Source organism: Colossoma macropomum, unplaced genomic scaffold (genome assembly GCF_904425465.1).
Source record: "Colossoma macropomum unplaced genomic scaffold, Colossoma_macropomum, whole genome shotgun sequence".
NCBI lineage: Eukaryota > Metazoa > Chordata > Actinopteri > Characiformes > Serrasalmidae > Colossoma > Colossoma macropomum.
Window position 1 is genome coordinate 28,583,342 of NW_023494793.1, and position 27,799 is coordinate 28,611,140.

Below are 27,799 nucleotides of genomic sequence, written 5' to 3' on the forward strand. Positions count from 1 at the left end.
CCCGACACTGCGCCGTCCTCCCTCCGCTCTCCTGATCCTCTTATCACTGAAGAGGCGCCTAAGATGGATATTGTCAACCAGGTAGGGCTCTCAATTACAGCTATTCGCTTTATAAATCACATTCCACCCAGCGTTTCGAGTTAACTTAGCCAGTACTGCGCACTGCTAGACTGGAACTGACCGCTGACTGTGCGAATAAAGGACACTGTAGTGCATTTAGAAGAGAAACAGAGAGGAAAATAAGACTGGTTCGCTGCAGACTGAGCGTAGACATCTCTGCGGAAAATCAGGTCCTGCAGCACAGAAACGATGTCACATCGGGAGCGAGCATGCATGTTAAACTGGGGGCTTCTTGCTTTATGATGCTGCTGTTTTGACTGCAGATCTTTTCCTACCCAGCTACAGCAGAGGGCTAAAATAGCTTTGGCCAGAGCTGCGCTGCGCAGGTAATGGCATCTATCCTAAAAAGTTCAGCCTGAAGGTCATATACAGCCTGGAGAAATGTACAGTTCCAAGCTGCGTAAATGTGGGGTGTCTACCTGTCTCACCCTGTAAGGGTCTATTAAGAGAAATATTGGGCACGTTTTTCTTCTGTTTGTCTGCATCGCAGTGCTGTTCCTTCACCTTGGTGCAGCTAAAGCTCGCACAGCCAGCGCTATCCGTCCTGTCAGGCTGTTGAACTGATTTTTTGTCGTAACCAAAGAGGCTCCGGTTGTAAACAGAAGTTAGGTTTTAATTGCCCAGCTTCTTATCCGAATTTTCCGTTCCACCTTAAATCACCAGCTTCAAAACCGAATGAGATTCGGGCGAGTAGGAACTTCAGCCTCCTGGAAAAGCATTTAATTCCTTACTGTATCATTTGAAATAAGACAGATGTGCAATGCTGAGCTGGTATAAATGTTTTTTCTCTAATACTGAGCTAGTTTTCCTCAGGACTCAAGAGCTCAAGCTCTCATAACGCCAGAAACACCAGCAGTCTGAGCATCAAAAATAGATGCATAAAACTGACGTTTTTGCCTGCAAATGTTTCTGCAGACGGTCCGCCTTCCTTCGTGCAGTGTTCTCTCACGGACACTGGTCATTGGCCCTGTGCCCAGCCTACCTCACCTCACATTTATAAGCATTATTTTGCCGTGGCCAGCAAATGGTAGCCGCTCGCGCTCTCGCAGATAAGCAGCTTTGTGTAATTCTGATGCTGGCGGTGGGGCGCGCTGCTCTCTGGCGCCATCTGACGGTGGATGTAGGCACGGCCATAATTCAGCATCATAAATCACTACAAAACAGTGGTTCCCAGTCCAGGTCCTGGGAGACCCCGAGCTCTGCGCAGCTTGGTGATTTTAAGGATGTAACGATTTCAATATAATATCAAAATACTGAAGAAATGAACGCTCCAAAGAATATATCGACATTCAAAACGGTCTCTTCCGAGCTTTTGCTTTGTAAGTAAAAATCACTGACAATAAACTATGCATCCAATCAGAGTAAAGTGAGAGGGGAGGGGCTGTGCGTGCGCTCAGTAGGGCTGGGACCACTCATTGATTTATCGATCATTGCCTTTTTGTATGCTAATGTGAAAAATTACATTAGTGTTTTTTTGTGTGTTGACTTTTTCTGTAAAGAAAAGACTCCGACTCAGTGTAAAAAGGCCTTTATGTGTTTATGAGGAGAACTCTGGGTTTGTTAAACACTAGAGGGCGCTCCCGAACGAGTCTAAAATGAGTTGATAAGGAGTATTTGGGCAAAATCATAGTTTATTAATGCTTAAACGTTTTTATATAGAAGCATGTGTTAATTTCCTGAACACAGAACAGTGCACTTTTGGACTCCAGTTATAGGACTGTATAGGGTGTCTCGTATACGTTCATGACGTCAATGAGCGCAAACCGCTTCCCCAGAGAAAATACATGAAGCCCAGAGCCGTATTTAGAGAACTCGTAGAAAGGAGAATTACCGCTCTGTAATGTCTTCCGGCTTTCTTAAATGCTAGAGGGCGAGTCCAAAATGAATGGGTTAAGATGGAGCATTTGAGCAAAATCATAGTTTATAAATGTTTAGAACTTATAGTTCATAAAACATTTTTAATGGAAGTAAATACATTTATTTCCTGAACACAGAGCAGCATAAAGCATTTTAACACTGCTGTTTAAGAGCTTTTAAACTCGAGTTTTAATAGTTTAAAACGACGCCTCATGTACATTCATGACGTCAGTGAGCGGGAACAGCCAATGAGCTGCTCCGCTCGCCAACCAATCAGCACCCAGTAGCAGTGATATTAGCGTCCTGCTAGCCAAAACCCGTTTGCTGTAGAAAAAAGAAAACATACAGATACCTTTTTTTGCTTTTTTAGTGAAATACATCCTTCTACTTTTTAAAATTAAAGGAAAGTTCTGGGCGAGTGATTAAAAACTACTTTAACTTTTTGTTTTTAGCCGTTTAGCTACATCCACCCCCATTCATTGAGGACTGTTCCTGTTGTGTTTGAGGCTGTAATGTCAAATGTACACGTGTATGAACAGTTTTCCCATTTTCCAGCTTTCAAAGGCAAGTAGAGCTGCTATAAGTAGTAATAAACCCACTGAGGGATGTCAGTTTAGTGAACCTTCGGCTCTTCAGGATGAAGATGAAGTTGTCGAGCAACATTCGCGATAACACACGACCTCGAGTGTTCTATTGATTTTATACAAGAGTTAATAAAGTCAGAAATAAATAAACTGGGCCGTAAACGTGTCATTTAATATGTTTTAATGTTAGCAATTCCTTCCGCCAAATTAAAGTTCCTTAACAAGCAGCTTGTGGCTATGTCAGAGTAACAAGCTCCGCTCACTCGCTGCACAGCCAGCAGTTCGTTCTCCAGCTCGTCACACTAAATTCCCAAACTGTCATCACCACTCAGCAAGCTTTTCAGTCGGCAGCTGTGACAGAAGAACACCTAAACAACCTGGAATCAGCCGGAAATGAACCGAATACCATTCGCCAAACGCGTAGTCTCGTCTGCAGAGTGTGACCAAATCGGACTGAGCCATAAAACTGCTGCCATATAAGATAAGATAATCCTTAATAAGTCCCAAAACAGGGAATTTCTCAATATCAAGTTTTGTCTTTTTTTGCTAGATCAATATTAATGTTGTTTTGTTCCAGCCAGTCTGTAAAGCATCTTACAGCCCGTTTTGTTTGGCGAATGGTATTCGGTTCATTTCTGGCTGATTCCAGGTTGTTTAGCTGTTCTTCTGTCGCAGCTGCTGACTGAAAACCTGCTCAGTGGTGATGACAGTTTGGGAATTTAGTGTAGTCTCATCTTCAGAGTCTGACCAAATCGGCTGTGGGTCAAATGTGATCTTAAAAGTGTCCATTTTCTGTAAAAGCGTTCAAATGGCTTGAGCATCTCCTACAGCTGTCAAAGTCGTTGCTTAGCAACGGCATCTCAGCGGAGTGATACAGTGTTTGTGAAAAAAATGTGATGATATGGTGAAATAACAGCACAGTTAGAACACCTCTCAACCAATCAGCTAACTGTCGTATAATTCCTATTTTTAGAACTGCTATTTTTAGAATTATCACGCTGTAGAGAGTTGGATATGAGGCAACATAAGCCTTATAAAGCTAGCTGGTTTAGTATTTATACTAGCGGCCACAATGTTTTTGCTATATTTTCACACTTGACAGAGAAAGACTGCATCTTTGTTTGATTCTTCACATGATTCTGTGTAAACGTAGATATTTGTGTGAGCGTGAACTCAGAATAGTGTAATATATTGTTGCATTTCAGCCAATAACGTAAGCTTATTAGCATGCAAGGTAGCTAGTTAGCTGAATTAGAGCTTTACAGTGGTATAAAATGACCAAACAAACAATTACTTTGTTATTAATGTTATTATTACAGTGGCAGCTGTCTCTTGAGCAGATGAGAAATGAACTAGAACTAGAACCGTAAGTGCAGTTGGCTCAGATTTGGGTCAGTGAGCAGTGGGAAAACACCCTTAATAAAGTAAATGCTTCTTATTAAACCATGCAATGAAATGTGTGGCAGGTGTAGTTCATGATTATGTGACAAAAACTGCCACACAATACTGTGAAGTTATTGATGTGGGAAGATCAGTTTTTCAAAAGGCTTTCTGTTTTTCCAATATCTTGATTAAACAAGTCTTAGGGTTAGTGCAGAAAACTGTTGTACCAGCACTACCTGCATTATCCATCCGGAAACAGATTCCGTGCTGTTATGACATATGTAATAAAAGTATCATTATTTATTGATTTTCAAACATCCCAGCCCTACTACGCATGCATCTACACTCAAATGACTGGGCTTTTTTGCGAAGTCACAACTCATGCATAATGTGTAGTGTATAATTAAAGCTCTGTCTAAACACTTGAAATGTGTTTTTCATACCGTCGGTGAACCAAAACATTAATTTAATCTTATTTCATTCCCAACAAACAACAATCAGTACTTGAATCGGTGGGTTTATCTTTACAGTTGAGGAACGTTTTTGAATTCCATGAGGGCAAAGTTGGTTGCACTAGACCAAACCTACTGAAAAATGACTTTTCAGAAGAGCGATTGCACAACTTTAGCAGAAGCAAACATATACAAGCATTAGACTGATGACTGCTTCGTCTAAGTTCTCTGAGAGATGTGCATGATGTGAGGCAGTGTAAGAAATTCACACATTCTTACTTAGAGTGTGTTTAGTATGTTTTTGGCTGTTTACTTCATATGTATACGCTTATACGTAGCCCCAGCTATCAGCACTACATTCCACAGTCCATACAAGGAACATGTTTGAATATTCAGTTCAGTTGTCTTATGCCCTCATGAGCATGCACATATCCAGTATTCTTCAGCAGCTTTGAATGTGGCTCAGCCAATCAGATTTGACCTGAAGATTAGCAATTAATCGCTGACTAATGAGAATTGATTGTCAGGCAATATAATTTATCAAAATTTTGTCCCTGTTTGTCCAGAACTTGAAAATTTGTGTGTCAATCAGACCCCTGGTGTTTTTTCCTGAACTAGCAGATCAGGAGCCTGTTAATTAACCAATGAGAATAATATGTGACAGAAAATGGGGACCCCAGAATTGAGACTGGGGTCTTGTGTTGAGAAGCTGACCAGTGTTGAATGGAATCTGAAAGATTGTGAATCAACAGATTCAGCTGAGATGTAGCTTTGAGGGTACCACCCCAGCGAAAAGAGGGGTACCGACCCGATGACAGTTTAGTACCTTTTTTCCCCAAGAGTGTATATGGTAAGGATGTGCACGGGTACTTGAGTGCCCCAACTCAGGTGCCAGTATTCGAATACCAAAATTACTATTTGAGGATTTGTTATGTTTCATCACAGGAAGAGGGAGGAACTACAGGCCAACAGGTCAATATATATATATACATACACACGTTGCTACTACGCAACACGTGCCTCGTGGACTGATACTACATGGTGTCAGTCATAGGTATGGGTATCTCCGTCACCAATTCCAAAACTGCGTGCAATCAGTATCAGTACTGATGCAACCCTAATTAGCTCTTATGGATACCCAAATATCAAAATTAGTCGAGATGCACATCCATTCTATATAGCGGACCTATAGGGTAGGTAAAGCTCATAAGCTAGCCTGTGACTGGAAGCACAAGATAGCTGCGTCTAACAACCTGGCTGGTGAGTTTAGACACCCATATGAAGACTTGTCTACTTTGTTTGACATGTGTAATTAATTATGGTGTATAATTATGATGTGTATCCAGGCCTTTATGTGTGAGTTATAATATTTACTATAACGACATTGTGTTCTATCCTATATGAACAAATGTTTCTTGTGAAGATTCTGAGCTATGTTGTGCATGTGTTTTCACAGTTGGTTGCCACTGGGCAGTTCACCATCATCAAACAGCCTTTAGGCTTCATAAAGATACTACAATGGGTGAGTGAATTGCTTCCTGTCTGTATTATGCTCATCAAAGCCAAATAAATGCTGTACAGAAAATCATTGAGTAATGAAGAGAAAACAGATGACGCATATTGAGTGTTCTGACTGTAAACTGAATAAAGAGAACTAGGCTTACATAAACAGGATATATGTGAGCTTGTTTAATACAAACACACAATTTAAAAAACGGATTATTATCAGTATTATCTGATTATTAACACATTTTGGTGCCTGTTTAGTGAACAAGTCAGAGATTACCTTTCATTTCAAGCTCCACTATATGAGTTATATATATTTTTTGTTAAAATTACTGAGTCAGGGGATAAAAGGCATACTAAAATAAGGTGTTGCCCAATTAAGTCTGGAATAATAAATGAAAAGTCAGAGGTCTCAGGTCAGATTTTGAGGGAGTTTATCGGACCATGTAATTTGTCTTGAAATATTACACAACCTCAAAAAGAACATCCAGCACAATAGTAGATCATTCACTCACAATTATCAGATTTGTCTGCTCAAGGAAGGTGTTTGACACACAACTGACGTTATAAAATGGTCCTCCACACGTTGCATGCAATTACACTTTTCCACCAGAGAGGTCCCGAAATCCCCAAAACTTACATGGTGTACCTTTAACTTCCAGAAAACGGCCATTAAGTACAACCTATTTATTTCAGGAGGTATTTCTGAGGATGTTACATATAAAATAATCCACTTGCATAAGAAGGGAAAGGACAGAAATACAGAAAACTTAAGTTCAAAAAATGATGAAACGCTATAGAGAAAATATGAGTAAATTCAGCTCCACTGTTCCATTTGTATATATATATATATATATATATATATATATATATATATGTGTATATATATATATATATATAAACTTTATTTAATGACAATGGCTGCTGGTTTGTTAGTCTTTCATGGTCCTTTTACTCTACTTTTACTCTAATCATAGGGCCTTAACACTTTTGACAGACTAAACACAATATTCCAAAATTAATAAACTGCACAAAATGATATCAATCTTTTTCTCCAGATCAGAAAGAACAGAATATCCTCCAGCACTTGGTTATTGTCATGAAGGGTAGCAGTGATCTTAGCGGAGAGACCTGGTGCCAGTTCACATTAGGTGCCGCAGTGTTCCACTGTCTGTAACACTGACTGGACAGCACAGTGTCAGGAAATGTCACTAAAATGCCATTTGAATACCGTGAACAAGTTTAGTGTGCATGTTAAAGCAGTTAAAATGGTGATAAGCATACAGTAATAAAAGAAGCTGTCAAAACATAGACAAAAAGTAGGACCTGACCAATTTATCAATTTTTAGACAATATTAAGGTTCCACAGATGTATCGTCGTCAGTACAGCACAGCGAGTGTCTCTTTAAAACAGACTGTTTGGATTTCATTGTTTTTGTGATGTCACAAAAACAACACGTACAGGTATTCGCCTATTCAGCCTACAGCAGTTTAGCTGCATCCGTTCACACTGTTATAAGGAGTGTTTCTGCCTGTACTGCTTTTTAATGAAGCACAATACAGGACAGCCAGTCAGAACAGAGCTCATTTACATATATCATTCTTAAAGGCACAATAAGGAATGAATAGAGATTGGAAAATTAGTCATTTTAAAATCAATTATGACTGTTTTTTGGTACATAAAACCACACAACCATTTTACATGGACAGCAGAGATTACCATAAATTAAAATACAAGAAAAGTTTAGGATATGCAAGAATAGAAATGGTGTTTTATTTTTGAATTATTCATTTATATTATTGAATTATTAATTTATATTATTAAGACTTTCATTTAAGAATTACAAAAGTTGAGAACTGGTTTGATCATTCACACATATCAACATGTACCATTGTCGATTTACATACGTACATTATACTGATTATCAGAATTTTAGCACTTTAAATGACCCATATCCATTTTTCCTGTATTTACTTTTTCTCCTTGAGGTTCTCTTATTAATTTTGTGTGATTTTATGTACCAAAATCAATCATAAGTAATTTTTATGTGACCATTTCCCAACCTCTATTGATCCCTTATAATTAAACAGGCTGTTTTTTTGTTACTGTGCCTTTAAGACACAGTAAGCTATATGTAAATAAGCTCTACTCTGATTAGCTGCCCTGTATTATGCCTCATTCAAAAAGCAGCTGCTGTAGCTGAATAGGTGGATCGATGTGAATGAGTTGGTTGTTTTGAGATCATAGAAACACTTTAACGTTGTTTAAATGAGTTTATTAACTACTTTAATGTGTAAATATTCCAGAATAACTCCATTATTGAAATAAAAGTGAGGGAAATGTGGTTTTCCATTATAAGAGCCCTTTAAAATCAGTATAAATCAGTATTGGTATCAGTGAAAAAACTAATATTAGTCAGGCGCTAATAAATAGCTCACGACTCTGGCGCTCTCACAGAGTGTTTTGCTCTGCTGTGAGACGTCCCTGAGGTGTTCAGTCAATACTGCAGTCATTACAACCTGAACTGACTACGCAGTGTTTGCCCATCCATTCTGTTACAGATAAATGCAGTTGTATGCCATTACCTTCTTTCTACAACATGCAGTAAGGTTCATATTATTGACAGGCATAGATGAGGCTCTATATTTAGCATGTTGTATGGCTCAGAAGGTCATATGAATGTTGGTAGTCTGTTCGATTGAATTATTAATCTCTGCGATGCTGTGTGTGTAGTGGGGGGTGGACAGCACAATTGTGTGTGTAAAGAGAAACTGTAGGTGAGTCACTCAGTGTTAAAAAATAATGTCCAGGCAAATCTATTTTTGGGTTCGTCCATGTGGAGAAATTCATTTTTAGTAGCAGGTAGAAAAATATCCATAGAGGCTGAGCAAAAATTCACAACAGGATGAAGCAGAATCTATAAGATACATGCTGACTTTACGTTCCATGATGGTATATTCTACTGTGCTCCACTTCACAGATTCATAAGCATGTAAGAATGTAAGAAGTCCAAATTTAGTTTTATGCATCTGATCATAATCCAAGTCTTTAACCCCCCAAATTCCCAGGCTTAATACATACTAAGCCTTATTATTCAGTAACTACAGGGACTTCAATGCAAACTGGCTGAGCTGTTCTTAGGTTATATATGTGTGATAAAACTTTGGGCCTGCTGGTGATATCTAATCTCATTTTATATTTGTATTTTGCAATATAATACAATCACTCAGTGCATAACTGGATCTGACCAATATGAAAATGTGGCTGATACTGTTTTTTGGGGGGGTAAAAATTATGATAACCGGTAATGTTAGTCGTTATAATTGTCTATTTTAACTTAACACTTTAATAATTGTAGTTAAACAGTGCTTAACTTACTGATATGAATGTTAATTGTCTATTTGAACACTTTTTAAACTAAAAAAAAGCAGCAGAAACTCACAGTCTTAACTATATTCACTGACTGGCCTCTTCATTAAAACCACCACCTTGTTTCTTCATGCATTGTTCATTTTATCAGCTCCACTTATCACATAGGAGCATTTTGTTTTGTTTGTTAGCCCCCTTTTACCCTGTTCTTCAATGGTCAGGACAACCACAGAGCGGGTATTATTCGGGTGGTGGATCATTCTCAGCACTGCAGTGAGACTGACGTGGTGGTGGTGTGTTAGTGTGTGTTGCGCTAGTATGAGTGGATCAGACACAGCAGTGCTGCTGGAGTTTTTAAACACCTCAGTGTTGGACTGAGAATAGTCCATCAACCAAAAACATCCAGCCAACAGCGTCCTGTGACCACTGATGAAGGACTAGAGGATGACCAACACAAAGTGTGCAGCAACAGATGACCTACTGTCTCTTGCTTTACATCTGGACCAACAAGGTAGGAGTGTCTAATGAAGAGGACAGTGAGTGGACACAGTGTTATAAAACTCCAGCAGCACTGCTGTGTCTGATCCACTTGTACCAGTGCAACACACCCTAACACACCACCACCACGTCAGTGTCACTGCAGTGCAGAGAATGATCCACTATGGTGGTCCTGTCAGGGGTGGGGTAAGTATGTAAAAGGCAGTTGAATTTCCTCACTAATATATTTGAGCAGAAGTATTATCGTATTAGATATATGTGTATGAGTGATTGCTGGTATCCCCTTCTCTGCTCTGGGTTGATTGTGTTTGTTTATGAGTCTCAGTTATATTTAGAGGTGTGAGCGCCGTGGTCTTCTTCATCTCTATAGAAACCACAGCATCCGGTGTCGCCATGGCATCTAAGCAGACGGGCATCCTCTCCATCTGATACTCAGTACAATCCATCTGGTTATCTTTCCATCACCTATAGTGATCAGATATGTCTTACACAATAGTATGAAATGATGGGCAACACTGTGAACTGTACCAGTGCCTTCCTTTAAGGGACATAGTTGGAAAAAAGGATGTGCTTGAGTACTTGAGTCCTCTATTAACCGTTCAAGGTGCCAGTATTCAAAAGCTGAAATCGCTATTTAGTATTTATTTCATTTTATCGGAGGAAGATGGAGAAAATATACAAATAACAAATAAATTAAATGCTGCTTTTATTTTTCAATAGGGTTGTAAAATGTTTGTGAGTAAATATGTATATTACATTCCAAAACACGAGTGCCTGAACAGGAGCACGCTGCCAAGGACGCATCGTTAGGGACATGACTGAGAAGCAGATGCAGTGCGGGTCCACCGCTTACTAGGCTATCTAATCTCGCTGATGTTAGCCAGAAACAGTAGAAATATGTTTCTTTGACCAGAGATGGGAACAAGTCACTATATTGCACATAACAAGTAAGTCTCAAGTGTTGACACTCAAGTCCCAAGTCAAGTCTCAAGTCAAGATAGTCGAGTCTTGATTCCAGTTCCAAGTCAGTACAGGCGAGTCTCAAGTCGAGTCCCAAGTCAATAGTCTTAATCTTCGAGTCCTAAACATGTCAGTCTGCATTCTTCATCTTATTTAAGGCCATAACGCTGAATAATGGTAATAGAACTATAGCCTTTTAATGACAGCACATTAACAGTGTATGGCTGTATATACATTTTTTATTTTTTCACCCTTCCAACTAAAATACAAAATCCAAGGTACACAGATGACCATGACAGCCATGAAGTCATTTAAATTGTAATTAAAAATAGTAACAAACTTTATTTAAAAAAACTTCATATTTGAAGTCAACTAAAAACAGCCGCTATAGTTTGAATTGACTTTAGACAACAACAGAAACCAAAACAACCAACCTGAACTGAAGTTTACAGAAAAGACAGCAAAATGATGGTGAATGTGTGAAGCTGAAGTTGTCTTTTTTCACCAGCTTCTCATTTGAATTTTGAATATATTGAATTACAAATTGAATTGATATTGAATTACATTTCGCCTGACTGCTGCACCATTTAAGGTAGAACAGCAAATTCCAATATGAAGCTGGTGAATGAAAAGCTTCAGCCTCATGGTGAATGTTGCACTTGTTTTAGCTGCAGAAGCTGTTAAAATCAGTGAAACAGAGAGAGCTGTGTTTCTTTTACTTTTCTATCATGAGGAAAATGGTTAGTTTACCTGGTCAGTTTCTCCAGAAAGAGTTTTGGGGCTGAGTGTGGACACATTGATGCTGTACGCTTTGCATATTTCCATGTTATGGAGGTGAACTTGAACTCTAAATGCATCTGATGGCGTCGCTGTTTATTCAGTTTATGTCAGAAAACAAATCCATTCACATGAAAAATAATCGACTGTGTAGAGTTCCATCTGCAGTCAGACTCTCCACGTTTCTTCCACTTTGGATCTCGAGTCTTTCCGAGTCAGAGTCTGAGTCATTGGTGTTAAAGTCAAAGTTGAGTCCCAGTCCTTTAATTATTTTCTCCAGTCGAGTCTAAAGTCATCAAATTCGTGACTCGAGTCAGACTCAAGTCCAAGTCATATGATTTGAGTCCACACCTCTGTCTTTAACAAAGTAAAATAATGGAACATTGTCCACTGAGAAGAAAACCTGACTATGGTTTCATCCAACACAGCCACTAATTTCGGTCTGTAATTTTTGATAATAAAAAATATTACAATACAATATTACATAATACAATATTAATAAAAAATAAAACAAAAGCTACAGTAACAAATACAACCCCATTTCCAAAAAAAGTTAGGATGCTGTGCGGAATGTAAATAAAAATAGAATGCAATGATATGCAAATCATGTAAACCAAAGTTTTAAAGGAAAATACTGCAAAGACAACATATCGAATGTTGAAACTGAGAAATTTTATTGTTTTCTGAAAAATATACACCCATTTTGAATTTGATGCCGACAACATGTTCCAAAAAAGTTGGGACAGGGGCCTGTTTACCACTGTGTTTCATCACCTCTTCTTTTAACAACACTTATATATTTTCTCATTCTTATTTGATATAAGATTTCAGCTTCTCAACAATTCTGGATCTTATTTGTCATATTTTTCATTTCATAATGCAGCAAATGTTTTCAGTGGTGACAGGTCTGGACTGCAGGCAGGCCAGTTTAGCACCTGGACTCTTTTAATTTGGAGCATGCAGAATGTGGTTGGACATTGTCTTGCTGAAATAATCAAGGCCTTCCCTGAAAATGACGATGTCTGGATGGCAGCATATGTTGCCAAAACATGTATATATCATTCAGCATTAATGGTGCCTTCACAGATGTGCACGTCACCCATGCCATGTGCACTAATGCCCCCCTTTACCATCATGAATACTGGCTTTTGAACTGTGCACTGATAACAAGCTGAGTGGTCTTTAGCCCAGAGGGCACAGTGTCCATGATTTCCAAAAAGAATGTTGATTCATTGGACCACAGGACACGTTTCCACTTCACCTCTGCACAGTCCTTTTAAATGAGCTCAGGCCCAGAGAAGGTGGCAGCATTCCTGGATCCTGTATATATGGTATATGTATGGTTTCTTCTTTGTGTTTAAGAGTTTTAACTTGCATTTGTGGATGCAGCGGCAAACTGTTTTCACAGACAGTGGTTTTTAGAAGTGTTTCTGAGCCCATGCAGTGATTTCCACTACAGAACTGTCTTTTTTTAATGCAGTGCTGTCTGAGGGCCCAAAGATCACGGCCAGCAAATACTGTATTTCGGCCTCGTCCCATGCATACAGAGATTTCTCCAGATTCTCTGAATCTTTTAATGTTATTATGTACTGTAGATGTTGAAAAACAGAAGTTCTTTGCTATTTTACTTTGAGAAATGTTATTCTTGAATTGTTGCACTATTTGATCGTGCAGTCTTTCACAGAGTGGTGAAAGACTCAGCCTCTCTGGGATGCTGTTTTATACCCAATCATGTTACTGACCTGTTGTCAATCAACCACCAGATGTTTTTTCTTTTTAATTTACCAGCCTTTTGTTGCTGTCCCAACTTTTTTAGAACACATTGTTTGCATCAAATTCAATTTCAATTTTTTCATAAAGCAATAAAATTTCTCAATTTCAACATTTGATATGTTGTCCTTGTACTATTTTCAATTAAATATAGGGTTTATATGATTTGCACATCATTGCATTTTGTTTTTATTTACATTTTGCACAGCATCCCAACTTTTTTGGAAATGGGGTCATAGTAAAGATAATACTATTCATTCTGTTTATTATTATTGTTAATAATTCTCATGTTATGTTTAAGAGGCCGCTGATCTCAATAAATTTATTTATTTAGTGGGTAAATATGTGACATATGCTAGAATTGCAGTCTTTTTTCAGTACACTGAGGCTTTTCTCTGCATGTTGTCCTGCTCAGCAGTGAGCCATGGTGCAGGTATACGGGCAGAACATTTGTGTGGAGCTGAAAATATCAATAATTGGCTGGGTAGACAGGCTGCTTTGGCAGCTGCTTCTCGCCTAAAGCATAACTCACTGTAAAAATAACAGTATAGCTGTCCAAGCCAGCCTAATTGCTCTTGCTTTAGTTAGTAATTGGACGCTGAAATTGGGGGAAGGTTGTATTCTGTAATGCAGAATTGGCTCAGTTCTGCAGCAGCCATATGGTCTGATTCTCTCCTGCTGAAGCTGCCACAGTAGCACTATAACACCGGGCTCAATTTAGCAAACACAGGATTCAGTGGGGTAGTGAAACACTGAAATGAGGTAATATCCCTATTAACAAATGAAAATACAAAAAGCAATGATGCATGATGACATTTAGTTTTTCTGAGGTTTGCTAGGAAGTTGGAACAGACAAAATGCACCGGCAAAACAGAAGTGTCACAATAAAATTTATGTGTACAATGGTTTTATTTAAAAGAAATGATCTAACAACCATTAAAATATATTAGTAAATTAAATGACAGAATAATAAGCTGGCATCCAGACAGCCTTCGTTGTGCAGTTTCTTTACACAGTGCTTGTTGTTGTTTACAGGCTCTCTATAGTTCTTTTTGAAGACACGTGCAGTCATTGAGTATGTTTACATGATCGGATTTCTGCAGTTATCTGATTATTCAAATGGCCGTGTAAACAGTATACTCCAGTTTCTTAGATCAGAATAAGGTATAGAAATCTGACTAAGAAATCCAAAAAAGAGAGCTGGATTTTAGCTCAGTTATCAGATTTCTCTGTGCATGTAAACTCTTACTCGGATTTCTTTCGAATTTTCAGTCTGCGCATGCGCGAAAACAGACCGCAGTACCGGAAATAAGCAAGCAGTGTTGCCGTGAGACGCAGCAAAACACTTTTGGAGAGACACTGAAACCAGCTGATTTCAATATTTTTCATCTTCTAGATGATGTGTGTTCATATTTTCAGGTAAAATGGCGCAATGTTTTAAAGAAAATGGCACAGCATGAAGTTTGAGTGTTACATTACATTTACGTCACATTTTCTGTGAGTTTATTGGCTGGTTACAAAGCAGAAATCTGATTTCTGATTACTCAAGTGCATGTAAACGCACTCATCGAGTATTCTAGATGACTACTGACAATACCAAAAAAAGAAATGTGTACTGTTTATCACAACAGTGATAACATACCATCATACTGGCCATTCCTAGTTTGCTGTACGTCTGCTTTATTATAATTATAGTATGATGTAAATAAATGAAAAGTGAAAGAAAAGAGCAAAAGTGGTCTTATGACTGGACTGATCAGTACTACTTTTAGCTCGGGCTGCTTTCCTGCGCTTTCCTCTCCCACGTGTTGTTCTCACCGTCCTCCCCCATTCTTTCCTTTTCTCCTTCTTGTCCTGCACTCGCACTTTCACCGTCACTTAAAGTGTTAATGAGCCCTTTGTAATTCCAAGATGAGCTCAGCTGGTTAGTCTTGATTGAAGGCGGGCAAATCTCACCTGACTGCTGTAACTGCTTTTGTTCTGCCTCTGTGTGTGTAGGAGTAGTATGTGAAACAAATGCTAGTATTTTTATGTGTCAGGAGAGATTACGCCTAGTATGAGCATAACAAAACAATGCATCGTATTGTATTACACCTGCTTAAAAAAACAGCATAGACCAGCATGGCTGGTCACCAGCAAAACCACCATATTGTGGCTGTCCAAAAAAACATGTATCCCTCTTTTTCTACACCATTTGAACATGGTGTCTGTCCTTTATGCTGTATCAAATAGAGCAATAGAAATCCTCCACAGTCATTTGGAATACAAATGTCTTTACATTAACCTATAGGAAAAGGTAGGAATGTTTTTGCTCCTGTAAAGTTGCTAATTTGGAGATACATGTTTTTCTTTGGACAACAATGATACGTTGTGTTTTGGATGCTGGTTTGCTGGTCAACCAGCAAGACCAGACTGGGTGACTCGCTAAACCAGGGCCAGCACTAGACCAGCATAAGGGGCCAGTTTATGAGGTCGTTCCTCAAAAGATTTTACATGAAGTCATCAGTCATGTCACATATACGCTGCTTAACCCCTATAAAATCCCAAGCTTATGACATACTGAAGCTTATTTTCAGTAATTACACAACCGGCAAGACCAGACTGGGTGACTCGCTAAACCAGGGCCAGCACTAGACCAGCAAAAACCAGCTCAAACCAGAATGGAATTCATGCAGGTCTGTGCTGTTTTTTATTAGCAGGGACATCATTGTTTCATGGTTTGTTAGCTTGTGGCTATTGTGCAAGCTCGGAGCCAGTTTATGAGGTAGTTTCTCAAAAGAGGTAATCCATTACAAACGACTAATCCTCTCAAACTCATATCTCCCAAGAAGTAGCCTCACTGCTCATTATTTTACTTCTACATTACTGTAAAACTTGTGTACCAACTAAAAGTACAAGGGAATATCCAATAGTCCTTTCAGTAGTTTATTTAAAAGAAATAACTGTGATAAAATAATCAAAGTAAACATAATTTAAAAGATCTGTCACTTTCCCTGATTTTCAGCAAGGCAGACAATTTTTTATGAATGGCTCATGCTATTTAAAAAACCCAGAAACTAGCCAGAAGAAAGTGGTCCAGAAACAGCTGCCTCAAATAATTCTGAATGAAATGGAAAGCTCACAGAGCTGAATCAAAAACTAATCTGACCTGTTTAGGTGAGGTTTTCTTCTTCAGCACAGAGATGTTTATCCATCAGTTTCATGTTTTGTGTGATAAGATGCTTCAACAGATTGCTCTCTGAGTTTATGGCATTTCTCACACCACACTGCTCATATTCATAATCGCAAGCAAATTACATAGAAGGACAGACATGGATATACATATAGAGGAAATATATCGTTGTTGTCGGAAGAAACTTCGTATCTCCACATTGGTAACTTTACAGGAAAAGACCTACTTTACTTTTAATGTAAGTCTATGGAACCAGACTTTTTTCCATGTCATTTTGAGCCGTTTCGTTTGGTCCATTCATCATGAAGTTTACACACAGTGTATAGGACCATGAGTACTTTCAAACTATGTCAAAAACTGAAAAACAACAAAAACAACAAAAATGGAGATACAAGGTTTACTTCTGACAGCAGCGATATGGTGTAAATGCATGGTGCATCGTTAATGATGTTCCCTCAGAGACAAATGAGTAATGAACATAATTCTTATTACGTCAGTAACTGTAATGAGATTGCAGTGATTCATACTGTAATTTATGACACTACTTCATTACAGGAAAAGGTAATTGCAGCACTTTAACATGTTACTTGCACCACCAGCACTGCTTGGGTGTCACATTTTGTTCATGTGTAGCACCTTAGATCAGTAAACTTCACAAACATGAAAGGCAAACCTTCCAGGGTCTGAACAACTGCTCTTTTATAATGTTAAATGCTCTAATAAACTAAAAATGGAAACATTAACATGGTAACACGAGACATTCTGTTTTTGCTGTATAGATAACTGTATTAAATAGAGACACCACTGTATCGTATCAAATTATGAATCATAAGACCCCTAATGTGTATATGGGCTGTACAATATGAACAAAATGCTAATATTGTCTGTTGCTACATTTTGCAGTTGCAACTTTGAAAGGGATGCAGGAAGGTGTTTCAAGTTGGGGGTGCTGGAATTTTAAGCAGCGTATATGTGACATGACTGATGACATCATGTAAAATGTGAGGTTTAACACTGAAATGCACACTGAGCGGCAGATGTAACTGTTGATAAAAATTTCATTATGTTAGATTATTCCTTATAGGCTTCTTTGGGAGGCAGAACTGGTCTATGACTCTACATAGACTTTGAGCCCATTTACACCTGGTCACTTCATGCGTCTTGAGTATCAGGATTATATCACACACACACACACACACACACACACACACACACACACACACACACACACACACACACACCTTCTACGCCGCTTATCCTCCTGGGTCGCAGGGGGAAGCCGGAGCCTATCCCAGCAGTCATTGGGTGGAATGCAATATATCCCCTGGACAGGTTGCCAGTCCATTGCAGGGCACACTAACACCTAGGGGCAATTTAGCGTGTCCAATTGGCCTGACTGCATGTCTTTGGACTGTGGGAGGAAACCGGATGTTCCCGGAGGAAACCCATGCAGGCGGCGAGAACATGCAAAATCCACACAGAAATAACCCTGGTCGGCCCGGAGAATCGAACCCAGGCCCTTCTTACCGTGAGCGTAAGTCTTATTAATAAACTTAAAGTTTAAGTTTATTAATAAGACTTATCTTACACCAGTTCGCCTTCATGAGATCTCTTCAGATTGTTCAAATCTTTGCTTTAAATGTAAACAGCAAAGAGGTACAAATATGTTTTTGACTATGTTGACCTCGTTCCTATCAAACGTTGATATGGAATCTGTAATTAATTATAAAAACAAAGTATCTGTTTTTTATATTAATATCTTTGGCCAAGAAATGTATTTTACTTTTGTAGCCAGCAGTCAGTTGTAATCAGGTTGATTTCTGGTTGTGCCATTGCTTCCATTAGAGCAACTGACATACAACTTAAATCAGAAAATGTAAAGTTTTGGCAAATATGGCAGCTGTCAATATCTGTGAACCTGAGTTTGTGTGCAAATAAAATGTCAGTTGTAAAGAGAAGACAGTAGTTTCCAAGGCTGGAGCACCAAAAATGTTAGAAGCTACAGAGAAAACAACCATGCAAGACCTGGTAGACCACCAAAACATCTTTGAGAGATGTATGAGAGAAAATCAAGCTCCACTTTTGCATCAGATCTGAAAAAATCCAGAGGTGTTTCTGTCCATCCTTCCACTGTGAAAAGACAACTCAGTCTGAAAGGATGTGTAGCTGTCAAGAAGCCCTTACTAAGAAAAAGAAACAGGCCAAAAAAAATTGCAAGGCAAAAAAAAGAAGCTGCTGATGTTCACAGAACAATGGACTGGCCACCCCAGAGTCCAGATGTCAACATCACTGAATGTGTGATGATTACTTGAGAAGCAGAAAAGGTAACCAACTTCTAAGACTGAGCTTTGGAGGTGTGGAACAATATCCCAGCAGATTTCTTTGAAACACTAAAAGCAGGTCTCCTGAAGAGAATAGTAACTGTAATAAAGGCAAAAATGATACTATATTTAGTTGTTGAGGCTTCTGTGTGATTTTCTGTTAAATATGTTTTCTGCTTTTTTCCTGTCTTTAATTTTTGTACAGTTCTGTATAACATTTTGATGTTTACTATAAGGAATCCTTGAAGAAGCCCTTTTTTGGGTGTACATGTGTATCTGTTTCTTGTTACAATACCTGCATGTGTGTGTGTGTGTGTGTGTGTGTGTGTGTAGTAGTAGTAGATAGTACAGTATACTGCGCAGTGACAGATGGTGAAGCACCTCAGTCAGTTTAATAGCCGGATTTTCCATTCAATCGGATCTGCCTGTGGGGAAGGAGGCGTGGGGGGTTGGGGGGTGGTAAATATAGTCTGACTGACTAATCTATGTGTGTGTGAGTTTGTGTGTGTGTGTGTGTGTGTGTGTGTGTGTGTGTGTGTGTTGGGGGAGGCTGGCACGTGCATGTCACTGTTTCTCGATTAAAAGTGGGATAGATAATACAACGCAAGTGATTACAGTAATACGCTGTTGATTCGAGTGATTTTACCACTCACACAAACACAGCTTAAAGTCTTAGTAGCCATGGCAACAGGTGCAGCGCTGTAACCTGTGGATGCCGTCGCATTGATTTGCACCTTTTGCACAATGACTGTCTATTGGCTGAATGTAACATATTGGAAAAAACAAAACATACAATGTGGCCTGTGCAAAAGTAATGGCACATTTTATTTTGTTAGAATTTTTTTCCAATACATTAAAGGGAGTTATTTCGCATTTGAGCCCTTGCAAGCACTTATTGGGTGATTTTTTAGGCACAACAGGCAGTGTTTATATCAAGTGCCTAAATAATTTGTTAGACTAATGGAAATAAAACCACTCGCCCACTCCCATTGACCTCCATCCAATGGCAAAATACATATTACACATATTGCACCCACACATCTTGGCCAATCCAGACAAAAATGTACCTTGTAATGACTTTGTCGACATTCTTTTTCAGAAAAGACATTCCAGGAGGCTCATAAAGTGTAAAGTGAATGTATTCATCTCAGACGTGTGTTCCTGCTTGTCTTTCTACTTGCTAAGCAACCAATATTCATCCACATTGTCATCTGAGTATGAAGGCCAAATAATTTCGTAATGTTACTAAAGAATAAACCGACCTCCAAAGACTGTAACTCAGTCCATGGGAAAACACTGAGGCAGCTCCCGCTTTCAGATGGTTGTAATCCTGTTTTTGATTTTGGGTGAACTCCTCTTTTGAATTTAGCAAAAGAACATAAATTGTGCACTAAAGTTTGCAGAAAATGTCATATATAAGTTTGTTTCCTATAGAGGATGTGTTAACTTTAATCTATAAGGGCTAGAAAAACAGACCCGTAGTTAGGTAAGTAATGGGATATTTAATGCTTCAAGTAAAACTTTTATTTTTTATACCTCAAATAAAACTGAATAACTTTTATAGATTTGAGTGTTGTGAAAGTACAAACCTTAGAGACGGTATCTTTTTCCAAAAAGCTCACTGACCAGGCATTGGATGGATAAAAACTGATACATGGAAAGTCCATACACACGGATGTGACGATAGCCAAGCAGAGTGCAGTTAACAAAATTATAACTGTTGTGTTCAGCTTAGCGTTCAGTGATGTTAGTTGCTCCGTGTACATGTGGACAGAGCATTTGAGGCTAAGGGCCTGGCATATTAGAAACTTTTTGTACATCGATCAGCAACCAGATTAGCTTTCTATCATTGAAACCACTGATTCTAACCGTATCATTATTAATACGTTAAAAATGAACCTCTCATTTTTTTCTCTCTGTCAGTTTTTCGCCATCTTTGCGTTCTCCACCTGTGGCTCTTATTCGGGAGTCTTCCGGATGAGTGTGGATTGCAAGAACCGAACAGAGAGTGACCTTGACATCGAGGTGGAGTTCGCTTACCCGTTCAGGTCAGTCGCATCGCTGTCACTGTCGCCGTCCACCCCCTTGGGCCACAGTGAAACAACCATTAATTACTATTGATGTTCTGCCATTGCTGAATCATTATGCTTGATTCACCCAGTTTTCAAGCCGCATCATAGGTCAGTGTGAGGTACGGTGTTAGCCTGCTACACATCAAATTAAGCAGAAATGTACAGACTTTAGGTATATATTTTTTGTGTCTGGGCTGTGTAACTGAACTGATTGCAAAGCCAATAAATTAATTTCAAAAAGTTTTTTTAAAGATCACAGGCATGCTAATATACACAGTCATTCTACAGCCTAAATAGTTAACCTACTGTGCCCTGCGCCTGTCCCCGGGGCCCCGATGACAGCCATAAGAGCCGACAGGAAGGCAGGGCCTGAATCCCGAACACTGCCGAGAGAGGTGCAAGTGATGGGCAGGAGGAGGACATCAGCCGTCAGAGAAGGAATGACAACGATGGCCACGAGAGGCACGAAGGCAGGATGCAAGTCCCGAACTCCGCCGGCTCTCACCGCTGTTATAGGGGGCCAGGAGACAAGCGCAGGGTCCACTTACCTTTAGAAAACTGTTGGCTTTCTATACTATTTAAATGTAATTTTGCAATTATGTAATTACATAGTTAGTTACCTAATAAATTACATTAGCATTCCTTATTGACAGGAACAGATCTGTGCTTCTGGCTGTTTCTGTGTGACAGTAATATTAATATTCAGTGACACACGCTCTCTGTGCTGGCAGGCTTCATCAGGTGTGGTTCGATGTACCAACATGTAAAGGGCCGGAGCCAGAGCGGCTGTTTCTGGAGGGGGATTACTCTTCCTCCGCCGAGTTCTTCGTCACCATTGGCGTTTTCTCCTTCCTCTACTCTATGGCAGCACTGTCCATCTACATCTTCCTGTTGGAGAAATATCGTGAAGGCAACCGCGGCGCACAGGCTGTAGGATTTTTCTCTCTTTCATTCCTTCTAAAGCCTACTCGATTAATGATTAACACGCTCTCCTCCAGACATTACTTTGCTATTGTATACAATGGAAATGACTATTTATGCATCTTCTCTGCCACTGATGGATTACAATAGCATGAGTACAATCAGATTGATGGCCAAAACAATGCTACTTGCTAGTTATATACACCAACCAGCCAGTCATTTGTCCATTTTATCATCCCCACTTACCACATAGGTGCACCTTGTAGTTCTACAGTTACAGACTGTAGTCCATCTGTTTCTCTGAATACTTTGTTAGCCCTCTTTCACCCTGTTCTATGATGGTCAGGACCCCCACAGGACCACCACAGAGCAGGTATCATTTGGGTGGTGGATCATTCTCAGCAAAGCAGTGTCATGTGGTGGGGGGTGTGTTAGAGTGGGTTGTTCTGGTACGAGTGGATCAGACACAGCAGTGCTGCTGAAGTTTTTAAACACCTCAGTGTCACTGCTGGACTGAGAATAGTCCACAAACCAAAAATATCCAGCCAACAGCATCCTGTGGGCAGCGTCCTGTGACCACTGATGAAGGACTAGAGAATGACCAACACAAACTGTGCAGCAGCAGATGAGCTATCGTCTCTGACTTTACATCTACAAGGTGGACCAATGAGGTAGGGATGTCTAATAGAGTGGACAGTAAGCAGACACAGTGTTTAAAAACTTCAGCAGCACTGCTGTGTCTGATCCACTCGTACCAGCGCTACACACACTAACACGACACCACCACATCAGTGTTACTGCAGTGCTGAGAATGACCCAAATAATCTGTAGTGGTCCTGTGAGGGTCCTGACCAGAACAGGGTGAAAAGGGACTAACAAAGTATGCAGAGAAACAGATGGACTACAGTCTGTAACTGTAGAACTACAAAGTGCACCTATATAGTAAGTGGAGCTGATAAAATGGGGCAATGAGTGTAGAAACAAAGAGGTGGTTTTAATGAAGTGGCTGGTCAGTGTATGATCAAAGTAATAGCTGAAAGGCCCCCACGATTTAAAGCAATACTGTATTTTGTCTCAACTCAAAGCTTCATCATGCCTGTACCCTCCTGAGCTCTGATTACATTATTGTACCTCAAGAGGACTGAGTTTAATGAAGGTTATCAAAGTGTTCTGTCCATATCTACAGTTGTATGCAAAAGTTTGAACACCCTTGGTCAACTTACACAAAATGTGCCATAACCTTTGCACTCAATATGTTTAATTTGGCAAAAACCATTACTCTGCATTAAAATGTGCAGAAGTATATTCTGTGTAGAGGATGTAGTAACTTGTTTTCATATAGAAAATCAACAAAACATGTCATTTGACCAGAGGTGCCCAAATTTTTGTATTCGACTGTGTATACGCTCGCTAGAGATCAATGATCCTTCACTCAGGTTAACCCAAAATTTTATTACACACTTCTATAACCTAAGAAAAGCTCCATTAGTTTGCATTGAAGTTCCTGTAGTTACTGAATAATAGTAGTTATGCCTGGTGTGAGCATGTAACAGCATTCCTTTCAAAATGTTGTGATTGCATGTCATTTTCGTACTTCTATACTTTTATACTTTTCTCCCATATGACCAGAAGACTGAATTCAACATAAGACATAAAGCAATAAAAAAAACTCCCTCATGGTTTTTTGTCTGTATGGTTTGATCAGTATGATCATGTTTCTGCTCAGGCAAGCTCAGAGAACATATGGACCAAAAGAAGTTAAACATTTCAGATTTGGACATCAAGGTTAATTCAAGACACAGGTGGAAAGTATTAGCTTCAAATTAGCCATTAAACTTGCTAAAAAGAACCTCAGTGAAACACCTTCTGGTGTTTGAAAACACTGTGATGTGGATTTGGTGTGTGCTGCGTTATCTGATACTACTGTTTCTCTTTTCCAGGATTTTGTGGTGACAGCTCTGTTTACCTTCTTTTGGCTGGTGAGTTCGTCAGCGTGGGCTAAAGGCCTCTCGGATGTTAAGAAAGCCACAGACCCTGATCAGGTCATCAACCTGATTTCTGCCTGTGACCGCGAGGAGAACCGCTGCCGAGAAGTGCATGAACCCGTCGTCTCCGGTCTAAACACATCTGTGGTTAGTGATCTGTCTGCCGACACTGTTCGGACATATCTTTAGTTTTTAAAGGGGAATTCCACCAGTTTTTCAAAACTTCTGAATAATTCTGTCATTGAGTTGTAAACAAGTCATGCAGAGTGTTTTGATGTCTAATAGTGCATTGTAGGGAAGCTTACTTGGTTAGATTTTCTTGCAGTGGTGGTGATAGGAGTAGCGATATAACCATGTAACCAAAATATAAGTACTTTATTTACTATCCAAACGTCCAGTGAGCCTACAAGTGTCTCCCAAATTTTGGGGGATACTTGCCCTGTATGTACCTCTTCACCATAAAGATTTTTAAAAAATACATTCTAGGCCTAAATCCTGTACAAAAACAGACACCAGACAGCATAGCTATAACCATTTCATGCCATAACTTTTTTTAGAGAAATTGAACTATTCAGATGTCTGATTCCTATCACCACCACTGTGAACAATTCTGACTCTCTAAATGTCTCTAAAAAGAAACATTTCACTTCAAAACACTCTGAATGACCTTGTTTACATCTTAATGATTTAATTATGCAGAAATTGTAAAAATTTGTTGAAATCTCTTTTAACCAATGAACCGCAGAACCCCAGAATATACTACCGGTTTGCAGTGATTCAATATGAGTGTAACATATGCAGGCAAAGCCTTCTTTACATTGATAACAGTCTTCTACATTGAGCAGTTTTATTAAATCGTAGTGTAATTCACTTGACCGAGCCTTAAGGAGTATCTAAATGGGGGGAATGGGAATGTTACAATAAGAGCTGCAGTAAAAATGTGCCAGGAGCAAAATAAATGTTATTCTTAAGTGAGTTTTAACAGGGAGTCAATTAGTTAAATACTGTCCCTGCTGACATCTAGTCAAACCCATTTGATTTATAGTATTAACATATTGTAGTTTATCTCATGAAATATTATACCATCTAAACCATTTCCAATAATAACTTGCAAATTTGATTAGTGACTCGCTCTACACAGGCAAATGTGGATAGATGAGTAAGCGGTCGGTCGTCTCTGTGTCTCCTGCAGGCGTTTGGCTTCTGTAACTTGGTGCTCTGGGGAGGAAACCTTTGGTTCGTCTTTAAGGAGACCGGCTGGCTGGGCGCTTTTGCTGGTACCTACGTGCCCTCTGGAGAAAAGCAGCCAGCTCCAGACTCCTACGGACAGCAGGGTGAGTACAGGCCCTGAGCACATTGAGGCTGTGGGATTCCTAACTGACAAGATGTTCCGACATTGTCCCACTCCTCATCGAAGTATTTCAGCTTTGAAGGAATAGTTCAGCAAACAATCGAATTTATGCAGTTTTCCAATTACCCCAGATGTAATCGTCTGAGACATGTGTGGAGTCCGAATTTTGCTTCTTTATATTAGAACTGGAGCTGTGAGGCTAACATTGCTAACAAACACCAGAAGTCAATATTCACCCAAACCTAATGTAAATTCATTTTCAAAACTTCTCTCAACCCTCAAAATGCATCCAGGTCTTCATTAAGTTGCCACACACTGCTGATGTTGTTCAGTGCACAGTATGACTTATTGTTAGCATTTACATATATTTGCCCATTCAGCTCATAGCAGTTTAGCTCTGCTCACTCACACTGACTTTCTAAGTGCTTCAGCCTTGACTGCTTCTGAATGAGGCACAATCCAGGGCAGCCAAATACAACAGAGATCATTTACATATATTGGTCTTGGCCTGTTTAATTCCAAGGGATAAAGAGAAGCTGTAAAACAGTCTTGTCAAAGGGGCACATGCCATTGTGCTACCATGAAAAGTTCCATATCCTCTTTTGTGAAACCACTGCTTTATTTCAACCTGTCAGGTTATGGGCAGGACCCTTACGCTGGATCCCAGGGCGGCTACCAGCCCGACTACGGCCAACAAGGAGGTGGATATGAAGGAGGAAGCTACAACCAGGGAGGTTATGATCAGGGAGGTCCTACCTCCTTCTCCAATGAGATATGAGCCTGTACACACAGCATAGCAGCTCTGCACAGGTGAGAGAAGCGATGCGATGGGCAAACATTTGCTTTTGTCCTTCTGACAAGAGAAAAAGGGAAAATAGTTGTGGATATTTTTAATAATATTAATAATACTGCATTTAATTGAATAAGGACAGACATGGTTATTCAAATATATGCATGTACCCATACTTATCTTACTATTCATTTACTTAAGTGGATATTTAATTTAGACCTAGGTTGAAATAAAAGTTTGATAGATATATCAGAGGACTGGAGTCACATGACTTGCACTCAAGTCCGACTCGAGTCACGAATTTGATGACTTCAGACTCGACTCGAGAAAGTTGGGAAAGACTTGGGACTCGACCCTGACTTTATTTTATTTCGAAAGACAAGAGAAGAGCTCAGGTTCGCCTCCATAAGATGGAAACAAGCGAAGCGTCAACAGCATCAATCCGCCCTCACTTAGCGCTGAAACTCCAGTCTTACTGGAGAAACTCACCAGGCGAACTGACCATTTTCCTCATGATAGCAAAACAAAAGAGACACAGTTCTCTCTGTTCAACCAGTTTTAACAGCTTCTGCAGGTAAAACAATTGCGGCATTCACCTCATGGTGAATGTGTGAAGCTGAAGTTGACTTTTTAATCAGATTCTTATTTAAACTTATTTGAACTTATTTGAATAGGCGCCGGAACATAACTGCTGCTCCATTTCAGGTGGAACAGAATATTCAAATAAGAATCTGATGAAAAAAATCAACTTCAGCTTCACACATTCACCATCATTTTGCTGTCTTTTCTGTAAACTTTTTTCAGCTCAGGTTGGTCTTTTTCATTTCTGTTGTCATCAGTTCAAATTCAATTCAAACTAGCAATTGTTTTCAGTTTGCTGAGCTGTTTTATTTTAATCCTGTGCACCCAATGTCTTCAAATATAAAGTTTTATTTTATATATTTTTAAGTTCAGTAGTACTTTTCTACTCTTTGTGTATAACAGTATGCCTGTCATGGTCACCTGTGTACCATGGATTTTGTATTTTAGTTGGAAGGGTAAAAAAATAAAATAAAAATTAATATATAGCCATACACTACTAACATGCTGTCATTAAAGGGCTATACTTATGTTACCATTATTCAATGTTATGCCATGAATTAGCTGAAGAATGCAGACTGACTTGTTTAGGACTTGAAGATTAGGACTGTTGACTTGGGACTCGACTTGAGACTCGCCTGTACTGACTGATTTGAATCAAGACTCAACTATCTTGACTTGGGACTTGACTCTTAAGTGAGTGTCAAGGCTTGAGACTCACTTGTTACTTGCAACATAGGCTATGTTTACACAGCAGGTAAAAGTGGCCTAAATCTGATTTTCTCACCAAATCTGATTTTTTTTTGTCTGGCTGTTCACAATATCTTTTAAATGTGACCTGTATGCGGCATTAGTCTGAACAGATCAGCTCCTAAACCGACCCGCATGCGTAAAAGAACAATGCTTCATGTGGCTTGTCCAGAGGTAAACAATCATGATGGCCAGCGAACGCCAGTCGATCTTGAAGAAAAAGATCGGATTTGTGCCACTTTTACCTGCTGTGTAAATGTAGCCTTAAAAGATAATGTGAACAGCCAAACAAAAAAATCAGATTTGGTGAGAAAATCAGATTTGGGCCACTTTTACCTGCTGTGTAAACGTGTGACTTGTTCCCACCTTTGATATATATATGTGTGTATATGTGTGTACATCCTTGTTATTGTCCCCACAGACCACAAGGAGATGGCATTTGTTTGACCAAGGAGTGCGGAGCCTGACTATTACCCACAATTCCACACTCCTGAGTTTCCCTATATGAACAGTGAGTGTACAGTCGGAGGGAGGGAGGGAGGGAGGGAGGGTACATGTGGGCGTTTGGGACTGGGCTGTTA

General features: G+C 39.4%; 1 protein-coding gene across 1 annotated transcript; it reads left to right on the top strand.

The window, feature by feature from the left end:
• sypb (synaptophysin b) lies at positions 1-27,755 on the top strand. The gene is made up of 8 exons (XM_036579078.1): positions 1-81; positions 5,853-5,918; positions 20,694-20,818; positions 21,574-21,772; positions 23,704-23,895; positions 24,941-25,082; positions 25,735-25,909; positions 27,640-27,755. The coding sequence occupies exons 1-7, from the start codon at positions 64-66 to the stop codon at positions 25,875-25,877; spliced, it is 885 nt and encodes a 294-aa protein (XP_036434971.1). The 5' UTR covers positions 1-63; the 3' UTR covers positions 25,878-25,909; positions 27,640-27,755.
• The last annotated feature ends 44 nt before the right edge of the window (positions 27,756-27,799 follow it).